This window comes from Micropterus salmoides, unplaced genomic scaffold, assembly GCF_014851395.1.
Source record: "Micropterus salmoides isolate LMB-PRFRI ecotype aquatic unplaced genomic scaffold, ASM1485139v1 Ms_hic_scaffold_5, whole genome shotgun sequence".
In the NCBI taxonomy this organism is placed as follows: domain Eukaryota; kingdom Metazoa; phylum Chordata; class Actinopteri; order Centrarchiformes; family Centrarchidae; genus Micropterus; species Micropterus salmoides.
The window spans coordinates 8,455,861-8,476,859 of NW_024044237.1; the positions used below are offsets into that span (position 1 = coordinate 8,455,861).

General features: G+C 39.8%; 2 protein-coding genes across 4 annotated transcripts; both read left to right on the forward strand.

Moving 5' to 3' along the window:
* The first annotated feature begins 1,008 nt into the window (after nt 1-1,008).
* cnga2a (cyclic nucleotide gated channel subunit alpha 2a) lies at nt 1,009-9,664 on the forward strand. The gene is made up of 11 exons (XM_038698664.1): nt 1,009-1,145; nt 1,462-1,551; nt 3,394-3,507; nt 3,628-3,819; nt 3,907-4,014; nt 4,702-4,808; nt 4,964-5,451; nt 5,571-5,849; nt 5,974-6,072; nt 7,291-7,668; nt 7,749-9,664. The coding sequence occupies exons 2-11, from the start codon at nt 1,463-1,465 to the stop codon at nt 7,926-7,928; spliced, it is 2,034 nt and encodes a 677-aa protein (XP_038554592.1). The 5' UTR covers nt 1,009-1,145; nt 1,462; the 3' UTR covers nt 7,929-9,664.
* A 219-nt stretch (nt 9,665-9,883) lies between these two features.
* Nucleotides 9,884-20,454, forward strand: fgl1 (fibrinogen-like 1). Of its 3 annotated transcripts, none has more exons than XM_038699905.1 (12): nt 9,884-10,030; nt 10,481-10,594; nt 11,739-11,858; nt 11,971-12,067; nt 12,207-12,280; nt 12,822-14,573; nt 15,955-16,123; nt 16,298-16,457; nt 16,638-16,726; nt 17,361-17,449; nt 17,949-18,136; nt 18,286-20,454. In XM_038699905.1, exons 6-12 carry the CDS (start codon nt 14,508-14,510, stop codon nt 18,482-18,484), a joined length of 960 nt encoding a protein of 319 aa, XP_038555833.1. In that variant the 5' UTR covers nt 9,884-10,030; nt 10,481-10,594; nt 11,739-11,858; nt 11,971-12,067; nt 12,207-12,280; nt 12,822-14,507; the 3' UTR covers nt 18,485-20,454. The 3 variants fall into 3 exon arrangements, with proteins under 3 accessions (XP_038555833.1, XP_038555831.1, XP_038555832.1); XM_038699903.1 differs by having other exon boundaries at nt 10,481-10,567; XM_038699904.1 differs by having other exon boundaries at nt 9,945-10,030; nt 10,448-10,567.
* Nucleotides 20,455-20,999: the final 545 nt, after the last annotated feature.

The following is a 20,999-nucleotide window of genomic DNA, read 5'->3' on the forward strand; positions in this document are numbered from 1 at the left end:
GACAAAAGATCATTTTCCACATCAAAGTTTTTTTCTGCTTAAGACATGCTCAAAATTGATCGTTCGTTATTTTATAGATGAGCCCCCATAAACCAAAACAATGAGCTGAAAGACACTAAAACACTCCGTAGAGCGAAGCTAAATTGGGTGATGATTCTCTGTGAGTTCTTCAATGCAAGTGATAAATATTTTTTCCAGTATTAATATAAAAATATGTATATTAAGTGCATTAGTGAATTATGTAATAGTATGTGCATACAAACACATTGTTTTTTGATAAGCAAACAACAAAAGCACAACAAAGGAAAATAATTGGGACAGGTCAATTGTAATAATAACACCATGCTGTTGCCAGGCCGTTACTATGTCAACAGTGTGGGTGATATGACCTCATGGTGGCAGTATGGATAGCTGTAATTGGTGTTGAGAGAGAGCTGTTGAGCTAGCTGGATGTTTCCTGGGTCTAATTCAACCAATCACGTGTGACATTCAGTCCCTAAGAAATACTTTCAATTGCCCAGCACATTCTTTAAGGTTTCAAGCGTGTGTGCGCACACCATAATTTGGGGTGATTTGTGTTTAATTTCAGTGAATTCAGAATACACATAGAGCACTTCTTCCAGCTCCAAACAACACATTCCATCTCAATTATTGATTCCTCAGCTCAATATGATGCTCTACTGGAAAATATGAGAGGCGTTGTGGATCAAAATCCAGTTTCTGAATGGAGCTGAAATAAAATTACGTCTCAATTCACGCGTGCAGGTGTGTGTCCATAAAACACTTCTCTTTCAGCAATCAGGAGAATATACGCACACAAAGACACACTTGCAGCTCAGAGGCCACTTCAAACAAGGTTCTTGAATTCAGATGAGCTTGGAGGTGAAAAGGAACACACACACACACACACACACACACACACAATTTGCAATTTAAACGATGCTTTTGTGGAGTGCCATGTGATCATTCCTTTGATCGGTTACATTTGTTCACTCCATCCATCCATCCCTTCATGTGAGCATCTGTCTGTCCTGATTAATGTCTTGTGAATCTACCTGAATAGAGACGGGATGCAACAAATCTACAGATGTGAACTGAACTGATCGACTGACAAGCTAACGTTGGGATATCAGGAAATTTATCAGGTTCGTTGATCTGTCTGTCTCTGTCTCTTACAATCTGTTTTCATGACTACTATACAGCTTGTTGCTATGCCATTTGGTTTCCATGGTGATGCCTGATACAGGATGACCTCGTACAGGACGACCTTACTTTTCTGATTGTGGGTCCATGAGTTGTGTGTGTTTGGCAGTCTGCATGAGCCTCTCTATGTTTGCATGTCTCTTTAATGTGAGTGTGTGTTTTATTATGTGTAGGTGTGTTTATTAGCATTTTTTGTGACAGTGTATGTACCTTAAGTTGGGTATGTCGGCATGTGTCCGTCTGTCTGTGTGTGTGTAGGATGACAGGTCCAGTGCAGGATTCACAGAGGCTGTCCGTGAAGACATGGACAGAGGAGGAGAGTGACCGAGCTGACAGCACACTTAGCAGGTACAAACACGTACATACATTCATTACACATTTTCATGACTCTGTGTGTGGTGCTGGTATCTGTACATACGGATACGGACCATTATTTGACTTGTTGAGACCTAGTTGTAGTTTCAATATCCTGATGTGTTGTATGCAATATAATGTTACTGCTTCTATAAGAAAATAAATGAGCAATTATCCAACACTATAAGCATCTTCTGAGAATTAAATCTTTATTATCCAAATTTGAGATTACAATTTAGTTATTACTTGAAATTACACATTAATCACAAACCATTAGACAACAGCCTACTGGCCTGCCTGAAAGCTCTGTGACCCAACCGATCACCACTGAGGACCGAGAGGGTTTTAATGACAACAGTAAGTGTCTGTCATTCAGTCATAGTAGACTGATACTGCATTGGGCAGTTCAGTCTTTTCAATTTTGTGTTGCATAGTTCAGTTTTACATGTTAAGATTATAGTTTTGTGTATATTGTTAGATGATACATATTTGATGATTCGTTTAAAATATTTGATATACACTTTTGTACATAAAAAAGTCGTATTTAAAGCTGCACCAATAATTAATATTTTATATTAACACTGGGGGAGGAGGTGTTGCCGGTAATGATAAACCTACAGAAATACCAGCCGAACCCATTCTCATCCCAGGGCGTCATGTATGGACGCTTTGTCAACACCATTTATTAAAAAGCCCTGTGTACCCATTAGTGTTGCTTTTGTTTGTTTAGGGCTTTGAGGTCAAGTCAGCTAGAATAATAATGCAACATCCGGTTAGATTTTCAAAATAAAGCTAGTGGCTATCATTGTGAAATGGCACTTTGTTACCGTGTAAAACGTTGCAGTTTGGTTAGGTTTAGGCAACAGTGCTACTTGGTTTGGGTTAAGATAACTACAGGGTTTAAGATAACTACGTTACGTGACTTAAATTATGTAAGTTAAGTAACGCAATTTAAGTATTTATCACTTAAAGGAATCAGTGCTGACTTTGTTTCACACAGGAAATGGACACTGTTCCATTTATAGTAGTACTTTTAGCATTGAACAATGCCCCTAAAGGGTTTCCCCCAGTGCATTGATCTATGACACGAAAAGGTGCCATGTACATTGGTACCAGACGCCAAAGGATGTGACAAAGCTATTTGACACCATGGAAATGAAAATGGCCTGACATGCCACCCGACTCTGAGGTTCTCCACAGCTCTACAGAGCGTTTCATCTTCGTTCAACTCAATGTTTTGGTTTTATGGCCCGCAACTTTATTGTTTTGGTTCAGTCTCACAGCCCTCATTAAAGCAAGCAGCAGCAGGAAGCCGTTTTCAGCCAAAAAGCTCAATAAACCACTGTATGCTCCCTCCCCAGCACCAAATGGCATATAACGTTAGTTACTAGCTATTGAACATGGCGAAGCAATTAGCCGCTAAAGACTTGGTGGCGACCAAGGCAGTGCTAAAAGAAGAGTCAACATTTGGCTTACACAGTCATCAGGTGGACAGAAACATGACTCCAAATTAATGCTAATGTTGCTTAGCGTTGCTGGATGTGTAAATAGGCTACAGTTTGTTAACACTTTCACCATCTCAGTTTTACAAGAGGAAAATCTGTGTTGCTTGTTGTGCTGCCCCTAAGTGGTCATAAAAAAAAAACTTAAATAATGAACATATGTACATTTCTATTTTAATCTTCAGAATCACAGTTGTCTTTTTTCCTACTGTCTGCTATTGTGACATCAATCCAAGTTTTACTCTATTTAATCTAATGACGGAGTTTGTTGCTGTTATTGTAGTAGTCCCTGAACTATGTTTTTTATGTACTTGTGATGTGTTTATCTGTGTAGAGCTCAGTCGATGTGTGATGACACTTCTTCAGAGCTTCAGAGAATGGCGGCAATCGACAGAAGAGAGATTAATAATTCCCAGAATTCCTTTCAGGGGCGAGGTGCTCTGTCCAGGTATGACATCTGATAAATGATCACTGATGACACACAAGTTGACTTTATGCTTTTACTCTTTAAAATTATTGGTGCCGTATAGTATAAGCTCTTTCCATTTTTCTGTCTACCTGTCCTCAGGATAGTTGGTATGGTGATGACTCTGAGAGAATGGGCACAGAAGAGTCTACATGAGGAGACAGAGCGACCAGATTCCTTCTTGGAACGTTTTAGAGGCCCCGCCCAAATGGACACCCAGGCCCCGCCCAGCAGGTTCAGCCACAGTCTTACTGGCTCTGATGCAGGCAATGAAATCAGACGCCCCAGACGCAAGTAAGAAAGCAAACAAAGGACACAATGCCTAAACATCAACTGACACATATAAATCTGTCTTTCTGTTGTTTTACCCCTCTCTGTCAGGAGGAAGTGTAAAGTCGTGGTCTTATCACCGTCTGATGATGCATACTACAACTGGCTGCTGGTGATTGGTGCTGCTGTTTTTTATAACTGGACTCTCCTAGTTGTCAGGTTGGGAACTATTACTGTGCAACTACACTGAACAAAATTATAAACGCAACACTTTTTTGTTTTTGCCCCCATTCATCATGAGCTGAACTCAAAGATCTAAGACTTTCTCTATGTACACAAAAGGCCTATTTCTCTCAAATATTGTGCACAAATCTGTCAACATCTGTGTTAGTGAGCACTTCTCCTTTGGGGGCAAACACAAAACTGTTGCGTTTATAATTTTGTTCAGTGTATAATAGTGACAGTTGTAGTAATACTTATTGCACTGCTTTGGCACTGAATAGAAAGCAATGTGATTATGATGTCACCCATAGCTTTCTGAAATATGTGGCTGTTTTTGCCAGTTTTTGGTGAGTTTTTGGTGTTTCTGGCGGTGACGGCGTGCGCAGTGAAATCAACATCCGGTTCTGAACACATACTCAAACTACAGAAATGTATGGAAAAGCACATGTCAAAGAGGAGGCATAGGCAGGACTTGTAGAGAACAAGCTAGGGTGGAAAGCACCACTTCTGATACTGCTAATAGTGGTGGACTCTTGTTTCTGATAGTACCTTTACTACCACTGCACCAACTGCTATTTCAGTGGCCAAAGGGTCATTTTTGTTTACTAATTCTTCATCATTTTCTCGGTGCAGCGTGCTGTTTTCTTAATTTGCTAGTGTGTCTCTGGGTGCCTGTTCCTGTAGGGCCTGTTTCGATGATCTCCAGATGAGGAATGTGTTGGTGTGGCTGGTACTGGACTACATTTGTGATGGAGTCTATATCCTGGATATAGCGGTTCGTCTCCACACAGGTAATGAAACAATTAAACAATGAGTCAAAACTCTCTATTTTAATTTCCATTACTACATGAAAATATTTGATTGGATCTTGGTTTTAACTAATACATATGTCATTTGAGAGACACCTACATTGACTCATTTATTCATGTGTATTATGTATGTGTAGGTTTCTTGGATCAAGGCTTGATGGTGAAAGATGTGCGCCGTCTGAGGGAAACCTACGTACGAACCCCACAGTGTAAAATTGACATTTGCTCCATTCTTCCAACTGACCTCCTGTACCTGACCGTTGGAATCAGCTACACTCCCCTTCTTCGATTCAACCGGCTGCTGCGTCTGCCACGCCTGTTTGAGTTGTTTGAACGTACAGAGACACGAACGGGCTACCCCAACGCTTTCCGCATCTGTAAACTGGTTCTGTACATCCTGGTGATTATCCACTGGAATGCCTGTGGATACTACAGCTTCTCCAAGGTCCTGGGACTGGGCTCTGATTCTTGGGTTTATCCCAATGCATCAGATCCTGAGTTTGGTTCCCTGACCAGAAGTTACATATACTGTCTGTACTGGTCGACTCTGACACTGACCACCATCGGAGAAACACCTCCTCCTGTTAGAGATGAGGAATATTTGTTCCTGATATTTGACTTCCTGGTAAGTCCATAGTAATAGCTCATATTATCTTACCTTGAATGATTCATAAAAACCTTATATCGTGGATTTGGAATTGTTCCAGTCTATAAAAATGGCTAATACTAGTATTTCTGTCCAAGGTCGGTGTCCTGATTTTTGCCTCCATTGTGGGTAATGTTGGATCCATGATCTCCAATATGAATGCCACAAGAGCAGCCTTTCAGAGCCGCGTAGACACCCTGAAACACTACATGCACTTCAGAAGCGTCAGCAAGGTGCTAGAGCAGCGTGTCATTCGCTGGTTTGACTACCTCTGGACCAATCAGAAGACAATAGATGAGCAGGAAGTGCTGAGGAGCCTGCCCAATAAACTGAGAGCAGAGATTGCTATTAACGTTCACCTGGACACACTGAAGAAGGTAAACACACTCAGACAATAAAGCTCCATATACATCTCTCTTAACTCCATTAATGCAATGTATTTATGTAGAGGTCATCATCACAAAGTCAAAATAAATTGTGTTTGTGGGTGTGTGGACTTAGGTGCGCATCTTCCAGGACTGTGAGGCAGGCCTCCTCATAGAATTGGTATTAAAACTTCGACCGCAGGTTTTCAGTCCTGGAGACTACATCTGTAGAAAGGTTAGTATTACTTTTACTGGTACTGTTGAAGGACATATTATCAATTGCTACAGCACCACTGTAATGGATGTATTAAACTAGGAATTAGGTGTCCAAACATAGCAGTCCATTTATTCTAAGAACAGCTGGTCAACCAGCGGGTACACTGCAAAATGTTCCCTTACTTCGAACTTTGGTGCCCATAATGCATGGACATTAGTGTCTATTATCTTGTTCACATGAATAGCACATAACTAATATCTTTATATAATGGTGGCATTTAAATATGTACTGGACCAAAGTCTTTCTGCTCACAGTAGCTGTTGAATGTTTGTTATGCTCAGAATATACCCTGTTCTTTTCTAAAGGATGTACTGTTTATACTAAAAAGCTGTAGCACCTCAGATTGTAGACATGACACCAAAAATGACTGCACAGCTGTTGGGCGGCTCCTGGGCACTAACTACACACAACATAAACAGAGTAAATGCATTGCTGGACAGCTGGTAGGTAGCCTTCTATCCAGACATGCTCATTTTGCTATGTTCTGCTATCAAATCTGGATGATGAATACCGTCTGGGTTTAAAGCTATCCTTTAGCTTTCCCTGCATCAACTGATCATTGATATATTTAGCAATATCACAAGCACTATTTCATTATTGGAAGTTACCCAGCTGCATGTTTTATGACTTGTAGTTAAGATACCCTATGGAGTCTTGCAAACGAGCGTTACAGTTTGCATGCATGTTGCGTATCCAGTGTTGAATGCAATTGTCTTCATAAAACATTTCCACAGCTGTATATTTTAAATTATGCATGGTTCACGCTGTCTGCAAGTTTTCAGTCTCCCTCTTCGTGGCCTTGGTGCATTGCTACACTACTTTGCACATTACTGCTGCCAACTGTCAATCAGTGGCATGGCTGGAAACAGGCAGCAGGAATGTGTCTTTTATCGTTCTGTATGCTGTCTTTGTGCAGATGCATGATGCAAACAAAACATGGGCCCACTAGTAAAAACACGACTCCATAGCACTGCTAGTGGTCAAAAACCTCACAGGGTACCTTTAAATCTTCCAAGGCAATTTTACAATTGTATATTTAGTGCTGTTTCTAGTCTACATTACTTCTAGTGCTATACCTACAGTAGGCTATTAGGCTAGTTTTCAGTTCTTCTGTTGAATGGATAGTATGGCTGTTAAAAATACTGATTAATATTCTCTGTTGTCTGTTTTCCCAAGGGAGATGTAGGTAAGGAGATGTACATAATTAAAGATGGCCAGCTGGCAGTGGTAGGGGAGGATGGAGTCACCCAGTTTGCTGTTCTGACCTCAGGAAGCTGCTTCGGCGAAATCAGCATTCTGAACATCAGCGGCAGCAAGATGGGTAACAGACGTACGGCTAACATTCGCAGTCTGGGATACTCAGACCTGTTCTGCCTTTCCAAACAAGACCTGATGGAAGCGCTTCAGGAGTTCCCCCACGCCAGGGCCCAGCTGGAGCAGAGGGGGCGGGACATCCTGCGGAAGGAGGGGCTTCTTGAGGAAGTAAACGTGTCTGCAGGGGAGGAGCTCGAGGAGAAGGTGGAAAGGCTGGAAACCAGTCTGGATCGGCTACAGGTCAGTACCATTATTCCACTTCTACTACTGCTGTTGGTACGGTCATTAATGATAATAACTAATGATGACGTTGTTTTCAGACGTGTTTGGCCCGTCTGCAGAGCGAGTTCAACGCTTCCCAGCTTCGACTGAAACAGCGAATCACAACCCTCGAACACAACATCCCCACAGTAGCCACAGGCAGCGGCTTCCTGTCAGACAGCAACGAGAGTGTTTCTGGCGGTGATGGCGTGCGCAGTGAAATCAACATCCGGTTCTGAACGCATACTCAAACTACAGAAATGTATGGAAAAGCACATGTCATTGTTCCTGACCCGAGGTCAGAACAGATTATGGACCCAAATTATCCTGTAGTGTGAGGGCTTTACAGACACAATCTTAGGTCAGCACAGTGTATTTTAAAGTGCGAGCACAACACAACATGTTGGTGAAGCTTCCCAGTCAGCTTGTTCTCATTGGATGTTTCGGGTTTCTGATTGGAGACACCACGATTTTGAATTATAAACATCAAACATTTACAACTAGCTGAGCGGGAGGCGTCACCAATTGTGTATTTTCTTGCGCTATTAAATGTATAAACCATGCTGATGTCGTCTTCTCAGCCATGAGTTCATCGGTTCATCCACAGATTTATTCTCTTAGTTTGTTTTTCTGCGCAAAACACAGTGCAAGTGCAACTAGCTGACGACGGCAGCAGGGTTTCTGTGAGATCCCGGGTCCCTGGAATCGCCACACTGCAATCGTTTAGTTTAAACGCCAAGTGTGTGGTGCTGCGTCTTGACTGGTGTGTGTGTGTGTTCTTGAGATTGAAATATTAAAATGTGTGTTATGTCTGTGGTACACGTTTTTAAAATCTGTTAGGATTTGAAAATCCTCTAGTGTGCACCAGACATTTATTTATACTTTTATTTATTCATAAATATTGAAGTGCAAAAGATAACACCATAAACCTCATTTAGTATGACATTAACTGTCTGACTATTTGACATAATTCAGTGTAAAATGTGTTTATTTGATTTTGAAGCTGTCTCCATGTCTTAATTTTAACTTTCTCCCTCCTTACCTTACTGAAGGAGAATAAGAACCAATTGGTGTACATTTAATTAACTTCAGGTGTATATTCATCATTAAATACAGCTCATAGTACTATATATAAAAGTGCATAGGGGGGAAAAAAACATTTAAAGCAACTAAAGAAGCCTCTTGGATGAGAGGTGAAATGTCTTCAGGTATTTTCAACCAAGTCCAGTTGCCCTTAATTTTAACCAACCTTTGTACTGGATGACTGAGAATCTTCAGACATTTAAACCAACAAACAAATTCAAAGGTTGCAGACACTCAATTTAGACAATAGTAAAAAATACATTAACACATTGAGCCAATCACTAATGCTTTGGCTGAAGAGGAGGATTTACACAGGAATTCATGGCTGACACAGATATTAACCACTACACTACTATGGGAACATTACTCATTAGGCCAAAAATCTGTCCACTTGACTCGTGTCTCAAGAGGTGTCTTCAACAATGTCTTTTTCCACTAGGGGGCAAAGAATCACTATGAATATGATTACATGCCTGCTGTGAGAACTGAATATGGTATCAAAGCAGCTTTAACTTCACATGTCCAGGAAGTTGTTCTATTTATCTATGGGAACATCACAAACTACCTAAATAAAAATCAGTGCGCATACACACTGCTTAAACTATCACACAGCATACAAAGTGTTTTTAGTTTAAAGGAATAGTTTAGCATGTTTAGAGTTTCTATTGGGGTTTGCAAGTTCTCTCAAGCGGTTCTTTCTTTTTTTCACAGCTCATCCACTCTAATTGAAAATAAAAATGCAGAGAATGTTTTTTTTAATGTTGTACTGACTGCTGAAGATCACAACCCTTATAGCCTTAATGAATGCAGCTGAAATAACAAAATCAATTAAATTAATATAAATTACAGTAATATTTTTCTTCAGCAAAGTGGACTTTACATAAAAATGAACTTTCTCTTTTTTGATATATTGAATCTATTTCTGCTTTGCAGATTGTTTCTAAATGATTTTTTGCTCCTTGTGAAACTATAATAAATCTCTTTACTTCATGATACATCAGCAGCTTTATTATTACAATACTATTAAGTAATGGGCATGATAAATTACATACAACACAACTACTGTAGAATCATGGAAGGCCGTGTCAGTGTGTGTGTCTGTGAATAAGCACATCACACCCCTCTAATGTGGCCGCTGCATGCTCTGCAGCCATGTCAGCAAGTGACTTGGGAACAAAGTTCAACATCACGAGTTTAGGATTTCAGGAAGTGAATTTTAAGGAACGAGTGGAAACTGAGAAATCACAGTGTTAAAAAGGTAGAAACCCACTGCTGAGTCCTCTGTAGCTTCCTCTTTGCTTCTCTTACTTTTACTCTCACTTCTTTCTCTTTCCTTTTTTTAGTCTTTGTTTGTTTTTTTGTCCCCTTGTGTGTGCATGTTTCTTTCCTTGCATCTAGTTTTTATTTCCTTTCCTCAGAAGTGTTCCTGTGTCTGTTGTCTTCTTTCTCTCCTTTTGTGTCCTTTCTCTCCCAGTCTGATCTTTGCAGTCATGTAATAGACCTAGCCAGGAAGCAACAATAGAAAACCTTTTTTTCCCCCTGCCGCTCCTCATTGAGGATCTTTGAATGTGAACTTATCTGAATGGGTTTCACATTGTGTGTGCATGTGTATACGTGCAGCACATTGACTGTTACTGTGTGTATGCGGACATCTTTGTGTGTGGCTGTAACTTAGTGCACAAACTTGCATGAATGTGTGTGCATGCAGGTTTGTGTTCCAGACATGGAGATCAGCTTTGTGTTGCTGTGCATGATGCTGGTAGCTAGTGTGACACCAGCGTCTGCTGCAGCACAGGTAAGACCTGCTCCTATTGCTATTGAAGTAAGTCTGTTAATCACTGTTAGGAAAAGATACAATGGTTCAATTTGTTTTGCATACTGACTTCATATTTAACTTATTATTATAAAACAGAGTATATTCTCTCTTCATCTCTTATTCTAATTATTTCCTAGGTTTTCTATCACATTCATTGTGTGGTCATGGTATTATTATCCAGGCACTGTAGTTTAGACCTTTGACTTAATGCCATTTATCAAGTGACGTACACTATCTGTCACAAATTTGGATGAAGTGCAAACAGGAGAGAGCCCAAACGCAAGACACTGGAGAGTTGACAAAAGGTGTACATATGTGAATCCAAAAAACACAAAAATGCAAGTTTGGGTGTAAGAAGTCCAAACAGAAGAATCAGGCAACACAGAGACAGGCAGAACACTCCAAACACGAGACAAAACAGAGCGTAGTCACACTACAATGACCAGACAGAGACTGAACAGAAACACCAGGCATATATACACAGGAACTTACAAGCAGGGCGGGAGCAAAACAGGTGATAGGCATCAAGGTTAAGGAGGTAGGCAGGCAGGCAGGCAGAGAGACAGCAGGGGGAAACAGAGAGACAGGCAGGCAGAGTGATAACAGGGGGAACAGACAACACTTGACAGGCATGCAAAAACTGAGCATGAAACAAACACCAGATCGAAACAGAATAAGACAAGAACTTAGGCCGGCACAAATTCAAACATGAACAGAACTTAAGGCACAGGCAACTGACACAAGAGAGGAAACATACAATAGACTAAAACCTAATCATACCGACAGACTACAGACGTAACAGGGAGAACAGACTGAACTAATAACAGAACACAGAGCAGACACGGGGCAAACAAATAACAACCTACACAGAAGTACACAGACCAGGAGTAACACTAAGACATGAAACCAAAACCCAGAGAAACCAAAATCAAAACATAGAGTAAACTAGACACAAGACAACAGACAGGACTGAAACCCAAACTGACTAAAGGACAGATACCTAACTGATAAAAGAATAAACTCACAGAGAACTAAACGGAACAGATGACAGGACTAACATGCAGATACAAAACCAAACCCCCAGAATCAAAACCCAAAAACACAGCACTCAGGACAGGATCGTGACACTATCTGTCTATTTGTATTGTAGCCAGGCATCATAGAGAGCCTCCTATTGGCCACCCAGCAGCGTCCCTGGCTCTGGAGTGTCTATGTCTTCACTGTTGGACTTCCTGTCATTCTCTTCATTAGCTTCATGTGGCCTGACAAGGTAGAATAATGCTTGTTTATGCATGTACGTGTGTGCGGATTTGTGTGTGTTATTGCCCACCAATAGAAGCCACCTCCTCAGTCAAATCATGTGTGTGTGTGTTTGCATGTAGAGGTTTGGGCCTCCTGATCAACAGTATTACTATAAGAAATCTGACGATGCTCAACCAGATGATCTGGAGATCCCAGAGCGCACAGTGGATACCAAAGGTAATGAGTGGTAGAAGTGCTACATCAGCAGCTGTATTACTCCAGCTGGTAATAATAATGGTGGAAATGAAAGTGGTGGTAGCAGTAATGGTATTATTGGCAGTGGTTGTGCAGCAGCACTCTTCTCTTCTCTGTTCAGGAAAAACTGACAGTGCTGTGACAAGGAGAAGAGACACCCAAGGTAACCAGGGGAAGTCTGACTTAGACCTGAAGGTGAGACTCAACAGACAGTAGCCTGCTGATGAATCACAGAGATTGATTGTGTGATGGAGAGGATGGGAAGTATTTGGTGGTTTCCAGTCTTAATGTGGTAAGTATGTATGACTGAAGGGAACGGCTTTAAAGTAGCTAATTTTATAAATAAATAACCCATGAGCACATTTTGTTCAGGCACACACAACAAAAAGCAGCAGAATCCAGGAAATGTCTGGTGAAGAGGTCAGACAAAAAACTGGAAAACTAATAACACAAATGCTCTGTTTGGGTTGAGATAAAGTTTTAGTTTTGCAATTTTTGGCTGCAATGTCTGACAACACCAGCCCTTTAGTTTTATCCCTTTAAGGGCTTAACCATCCGTACACTGAATTTTCTGTTGGAACCACGCAGACTTTTTATGTCATCAGTGATTAAATCTGTGATTAAGTCCAGAAGTCCAGTGTTGTTACAGTGCCTTTGAGCGGGTCCTTGATACTGTGGGTAATGAAAACTGATTGTGAATGTTTGTGTGTGTGTGTGTGTGTGTGTTTTTGGGTAGGATCACTGATCAGTGCAACAACCTCAGGAGAGGGAAGCAATACCAGCTCGCAAGAGGATGCTGAGCGATCACATCTCTGCCCAGTCGTACTGATGGCTGGATAAAATGACACCGTGTAAACACAACAATGCCTGAGGAATGAACTACAGATTGTATTATGGTTTTGTTTAATTAACAATGTCAGAAAAGTCACATTATAATTATTTATACATATAATTTTTTATTTTTACATATTTCTAATTGTTCCCATAGAATGTGCCACTTTTAGTGTGAACAGTCATTTGACGCTAATAAAACGCGCCCTTTCACACAAAATGGTTTTGTTTGTTTTATCATAGTCAGGATCTGATAGTGACCTCCACATATACACAATAGACTGTAACCGGGCATAAGAATGATACTTGTCTTTAGTAATTGTTTATATGGATTGTGACATCATTGAAACATCTAGATGGATACCATGAATGGATAATAATAAAGGATAGTTTTGATATTTTGTTAAAGGAATTGTTAGACATAGTTTGAAATATGCTTCTTTCCATTTTAGGGCTATCAAGAATTAACACCACTCTCACGTCTATACCTAAAAAGCTACTGTCAGCACCTGGTTAGGTTCGTATAGCAAAAAGACAGGACATGGGGAAACAGCTAGACCGTCTCCGGAGTTATGTGCAGGATTTTGTCTCGACTGGGAGCAGCAGCATTCTCAAGTCTTGTCTTTATGCTAAGCTGGTATAACCAGCTCCTTGCTGTTGTTACATATTAACCGTACAGACATGAGAGGGGTCATCCAAGTCTCAGCAAGAAAGAGAAGTCTATTTCCCAAAATGTACACCTGCTGTGTGATAGCAAATACCAATATGTCAAAGACTTTTGGAACGGCAACGAATCAACGTTAATCATCATCAGCAACAGCCACATTTTTCACAAAAGTTCCTGTGTGATCCTTTGAGCTAAAATGTCTCCCTCTGCACTGCGTCTTCATGCTTTGTTCAGGGCTGACCTGCAGTGGTATTCAGCTGCTCACATTTATTTGAAATGGCAAGATACAGCTCATCAACAAAATGACTACCCAAGTCTTTTAATGACACTCAATGACAATACTACGGCTGGATAATTGGCCATTAAAGGAAAGAAAAATCAAAGAGCTGGCAAGCGGAGAACAGACGAGAGGAATGAGAAAAAGGGAGGGCCAGACAGACGGCAGATCACAGACAAAAGGAGAGAGATTCGGGGATGCTGAGGAACAGTTGTTTCACTTTTGGCATGGTCTCCTCTGATCAAATGCAAATGTTTGTAGAGGAATATGATTATAGTTTTTTATTTTATTACCTTCTATTAATTAGATATGCCATATCTCTTTACTCCATTCAACAAAAAAAGATTTTCCCGAAAGTGTGGCTACTTGTGAATTTCCCCAGTTTGGAATCAACAAAGTCTGTCTTCCTTTTGGCATCTGTGTGTGCATCTGTTCTCGACACTCCCTGCATATTTTCTATACTTTATGACTGTAGAGAATCTGGTATTTTCTCCTTCTCCTTGAAAACATCTTTCTTTGGATCCAGGTGTGGGGAGCATTTCAAGATTCTAACTGTGCTCTCTGTGACCAGATTCAACTAAACTCTGACAAGTGGAAGTCTTTTGACGTCTGAGCTTTTAGTTTTGTGCTGTCTAAAAAAGAAGAGGATGGAAGGCCCACTGCTGCTGCTCACAAGACTGATGGTCATCACAGCTTGCTTTCAATGTCTCCATGTAAGTACTCTGCAAACAATCAGTCAGGCTGCTTTGCTACTTAATACAGGAATGTTTCAAGTCATTTATTGTATGCTTATGAAAATGTGTTTATTTTTTATATCTGGAAACATGTTATGATCAGTGATGGAATGTAACTAAGTATATTTATTAAGGTACTGTACTTCAACACATCTCAGTGGCAAATGTACTACATTTGTCTGAAAGCTTTAGTTACTAATTACTTTTCAGATTACAATTCTTTATGCCCTTCCTATCCAGTGAAAACTATGTGTCTCCAAATTTTGTTGATAATACTTATTTTTAATTAAGTAAGGTTTTGAAGACTGGACAATTACTTGTAGGAATATTTTCACAGTGTTTACTTAAGTAAAGGATCTGAATACTTCTTCCACCACTTAAAAATTAGTGTTGATGAATTTAGGCAGGTCTGATTAGCATTTTGAGTACATTTGGAAAGAGGTGGCTGAGAGAATTGTTAATTTACTTTATGAAACTTTACCTATTTTATTCTACTTTATGAATTTCACATGCAAGACAAATTCCAGTGAAAGTGATAAATGGTGGATGTTACTTTGTCCAAGCTTAGTTTCTATTTAAATATTCACCCTGTTTTAACAACAATGGGGATAGTTAAACATATCCTGTCAATGGTAGGTGTGATTTCTTTGTGTCAGGGAGTTCTTTTATTTCTGTGCTTGTGAACACCACATTGCAAGTCATGAAAAACTTCTAAAGTAAGAACATTTTGGCTCAATGTCTCTTAACATTTGTGGAAATATACTGATTCGCAGTCTTGCTGAGAGCTAAAGGATAAAATTGGTACCACTCTCATATCTGTACACTGAATATGAAGCTAGAGCCAGCAGCTGCTTAGCTTATCTTAGCATAAAGACAGTGGAAACAGATGGCTCTTTCTAAAGATACCTCAATCTTCCTGTTAGCATCTTTAAAGTTCACTAATGGTAAATCTTGTTTGTTTTCGTTAATCACTGCAAAGAAGTCACTGTTCCCAGCCAAGAAATAGTCACTTAAAGTTTTTACCCTATTTTTTGTACGAATTAAACACACAATATATAATATGATGCTTAGTGATCTTTAGAGGTGTTGGCAGGCTGATTTTGTTCCCTTTGGACAGAGCCAGCTGTTTCCCCCTCTTTCAAGCTAATCTAACCTAAGCTAAGCTCGCCTCTCCTTGGAGAAAGTACCAGTACTTTACAGATCAAATAATAGTGATTTAATTTGAAATGTAAGAAAGAAGAAGAAATACTGTAGTTTTCTGCATATAGCTTTCTTTAATCAATATGTATCACTGCGTTAGGGAGTGTATATACTGTAAGTGAAGATTCTCACAAGTATAGCAATCCAAATGTGTGTGTAGGCGTCAGACACTTGCAGTGAGGAGGTGGCTCGTCTGTGGGAACACAAGAAGCTTCTGCAGGGCCAGCTTCAGAAACAAGAACTCCTCCTACACAGACTACAACTGCTGAACCAACCTGGCAAGGAGGACAAAGCCAGATCCAACCAGAGCCAGGACATACAATACACAGGTCAGGGCCACGGCCTCACGACTGGAAAAACAACATTTGAAAACTAAGTTGAAAACATCAGTTTCAGATTTCATATTGCATTAACAGGAACCAGATGATGTACCAAGTATAGAGTGTGTATTTGTATGTGTGTATGTGTGTGTGTGTGTGTGTGTGTGTGTGTGTGTGTGTCAGACTGCTCCCAGCTCTTCAATTCTGGCTCCAAATCGAGTGGTCTCTACATAATCAAGCCCCATGGCAGCCCTCATCCAGTCAGAGTCTACTGTGATATGAGTGATGGAGGTGGTTGGATTGTCCTTCAGAGACGGATCAATGGAACAGAGAGGTTTAACAGGTGTGTCTGTGACGTCTAATAAATATTAGTGTCAAATAATGAAATCATATAAAAAGCAATCCCATGTATCTATGTATATATGTATGTATGTATGTATGAATGTATGTATGTATGTATGTATGTATGTATGTATGTATCTATCTATCTATCTATCTATCTATCTATCTATCTATCTATCAGGTCATGGGCAGAGTACAAGGATGGCTTTGGAGACTTGAATGCAGAATTTTGGCTCGGAAATGACAACCTGCATTACATCACTACACAAGGTCAATACTGCTTCTGAGAAACGTTTACAAAATTTAAAAAACTTAAAGCTGTTCTAATCAATATATTTATACTATATATTGTCCATGGATCAAATGACTGTGTGTAATATGAGAGGCGGCGCTCATAGTGATAAACCCACAGATAATGATTACCCACTCTGCAGTTCCTCTCAGCTCTTACTGAGCGTTTTAGTGCCTGTCAGCCAATTGTTTAGCTTTTTCTTACTGTTTTGCTCTCATCACCCTCACTGCCACCAACAGCAGGAGGCAGCACACAGACCAAGTTAGCCACTATGGTTAGCCACTAGCTGGTGTAAAAAAAAGTGGAGCACTTAGGGGCTAAAGACCCAGATATATTTCTCAGGAGTTAGAGGGGACCAAACAGAGCTAGGATCAGAGTGAATATTGGACTTTCGTCATGTTGCCAGAAACATGACTCCACATGAGTCCTTGCTCCGTGTCTGTTGGATGTGTAAATAGTCAACTGTTTGCTAACATGTTCAGCAGTGTTGTTTACAGCTTGTTCTGATGCTCCCACATTGCCAAAAAACATACAGAAAACATTTCTTCTTCTTGTGTTGATAGATTATGGTTTGTTATTTTCAGGAGGCTTTTTATTGTATGTCTGTTACAGGGAATTATTCTCTGAGGATTAACCTGGAAGACTTTGACGGCTATCAACGCTATGCAGAGTACAAGAACTTTAAATTGGCCAATGAAAAGGTGATAATGCTAACTGACCCCTAAAATATTGGGGTGGGCGGGGGGTGGTTAAAGGAATTGTCACCATTGGGGGAAATGATTTGCTTTCTTGCTGAGAATTAAATGAGAAGATTGATTGTACTTTCATGTCTGTCCTCCAGCCAGTAGTCTGGTTAGCTTAGCTTAGCATAACTGACTGGAAACGAGGAAACAGCTAGTCTGGCTCTGTCCAAAGCCAAAAAAAATCCACCTTCCAACACGTCTAAAGCTCAGTGCACAGCACAGTACACGACACCTTATACATTTTTTCCTAATCCCTGTAATCCCTTTCGGTTTACTGGTAGTGAAGATCTAATAGGCTACTTTTTTTGGCAGGACATGAGATTGGTATTGATTTTCTCATCTAACACTCCACAAGAAAGTGACTAAGAGCATTTTCCAAAATGACAAACTATTCCTTCCATCCTGTCATTTTGAAGCTCATGCAAGTTGACCCTGATCTCCTCGTTTCTCTCTGCAGGATCACTACCGACTTACCTTTGGAGCCTATGTAGGTACAGCGGGAGATGCTATGTCTGGAAGTGATCGGGCTGATGTGTCAGTGTGGGCCAGTCACCAAGGCATGAAATTCAGCACCTATGACCAAGACAATGATAACTACAAAGGAAACTGTGCCCAGGAAGACAAAGGAGGCTGGTGGTTCAACAAGTACGGGCTTCATGATACGAGAATCTGCCCTTCCCCTGGAAGATGCACATAGATGCAACATCTGCATTCACAGTTACAATCTTAAACACAGTCATTCATAAAATAAAAAATGACTAAATATTCTTTCTCTTCATGCTATCTTTCTACAGGTGTCACTCAGCCCATCTGAATGGCATGTACTACCCCAATGGGCACTACAGTGCATTGACAGATGATGGTGTAGTCTGGTACAGTTGGAGAGGATGGTGGTACTCCCTGAAGACCAGCATGATGAAGCTGCGGCCCAGCGACTTCACAACTGACCCCACTGATGACCCCAATGCTGTTCATAGCAAACCACCTGCCTAGATCAGACACGAGCAGATATCACGTCTTCTTGGCTTCAGTATTTTGGGAAGAAACAGCTTGGCAAACATGTATTAATTGGTGTGAAATCAAATTTCAAAAATCAAAAAACAAACCTAATGGGATTATTGTAGTATTTTTAAACCTGGCCCCTATTTTCACATGTTTTGCTGTGTAAATGACTATTAAATACAAAAGGTTTTGGAATAAATGCAGTAGATGGCTTCAGCCAGCAGCAACATATTCCTCTGAGGCAATTGCTCCTGTCAAAATTACGTTTACAAAAAGTGCTTTTGATTGCCACTGACAGGCTCAGTCTGTTATGTGAGGTATCTAACAACATCATGAAAAGAACCTTTCCACTGTTGTCTTCCTGCAACACCTCAATACTCACGAGAATTCAGAGCAAGATTTGACCTTGATCAATACTTCAGTTTCCTTTTAAAACCACTTGCAAGGATCCTTTCCATGATGTTGTTAGACACCTTGTGTAACAGTCTGAGCCCATCACTTTTGGTGGAGAAATACGTTGCAGCCACTGCAACCGGATCGTGCCAGTCAGCTGAAGACATCTACTGCATGGATTCCAAAACTGTACCTACTAATCAGTTTTACACCAAAAATATGTGAAAATGGGGCACAGGGTAAAATTCCCAAAATTACCCTTTAAACATAAATCTATTTTTATTATCCTCTCAAATCCCACGAGGACTTGTTTGCACACTAAGCACTAATCAACCCCATTGACACATGGTGACAAATATTCTGTGCTATCAGATTGTATCTGGATGGAGGAATGTGGCAGTAACTAAGTCGAGTAATATAGCATTTATGAGCTAAAGATTATCTCAATCAAATTTCAACAACATAGTAAAATCTTTAAAGACATACTTGTAAGGGGACTTGTGAAACTTTTTGCCTGTTTAGGAGACATGAATGTTGCAAGAGGAAGTAACACAGACAAATGTCTGTTTTGGTGGAGGAATCAGTGTGTGCCTGACACAGGCAGAAAGATTGGACTGAAGGCGATGAAAGGAGCCATTATCATGTCCTTGAAAATGTCTGTAACAAGAACGGTTAGTGTTAAAAATTATAAAAAAGAGCAGCTGAGTGCGGTACTGGGAGTTTGCCCAACTGCTATGTGCTGTTTTAACATAAGCAACTGAAATATAAGAATTCTGCCTGTGGCTACAAATATTCAATATCTTCTTTTTTAGAGGGGCAACTAAATCGAGTATCATTTGCAGTGAGCCAGCAGCACTATTAACAAGATGATCAATATGGGAGGGACTGAAGTTAGCATAACAGTTCTCTGTTATGTTGACACATGGTATTGAATTAAATGAAGACGCAATCACTTCTGTAAATTTAGCTACAGCATTATCAGAGGGACATCTAGAATAGGAATTTCTGCCTAAGGGTGCGTAGTTCAGCAATAGGAACTCAAAAGATATTAAACAGTGGTCAGATAAAATATGATTCTGTGGAAAGACTATTAAATGTTCAATTTCATGCCATAAGCCTGAACAAGGTTGAGGGTGTGGTTAAAACAGTGACTGGGTTTATGAACACTCTGACAGAAGCCCATCCAGTCTAATAATGAGATAAACGCAGTACTAAGGCTGTGATTGTCAAAATCCACATGAATGTTAAAATCACTTCATTAATTACTTTATCTGTTTTAAGGACTAAACTTGAATAAAAAATCTGTTACATTTTCCGAATATGGACCAGGAACGTGGTAGGCTTTTACATGACTGAAAACACAGGACTGTACACAACAATATATGTTACTTGAGGGGAAAACCATATAACTATAAAGAATTCCTTTTAGGGTTTTAGTAAACTCTGTACTTCATATCACACGTACAGGTTATTATTAACAACTCTTCTTGGGAACATACATCCAGCTTTATCTCCCTGCCATTTGGATTATAACCATGATTCATAAATAAAAACAAGGAAACACTTCCTCTTGTCCACTGAATTATTTCATATTCTTGCATGATCACCTTTTATACCTCACCAATTGTAACAATTACACAGTCAAGGATATCTATATTTTAAAGGCTTTTGCACACTTAATGTGCTACTCATGTGTCAGTGTCCCAGAAAGCTCATTCAGAGACGGGATGTAATGCTCGAATAATTTAATATTTGAAGAGTAGGGCCTACTACATTGGCTAAATGTAGAGCAGAGCCACACTAAGTAATGCATATACATTTGTTTTTGCAAATCCATGCATGTCAGTAATCCAAAATGAACATTAAAAATTGGATTTATCTGTCGTAATGTTTAATCTACTGAAAAGTAATATGCTGCTATTAATACATTTGATTATAAATTCATAGATTAGGAGATGAAGAAAAAACAGTTTCATTCATATAGTTTCCTTTATGAACATCAAGTCTTTGTGGATTAGTAATGGCCAATCATTTTTCTGTCAGTCACAGGTTTTCTACTTTAATAATTTTTATTTTTATTTTATTTGAATATGAATTTTTTTTTATTATTATT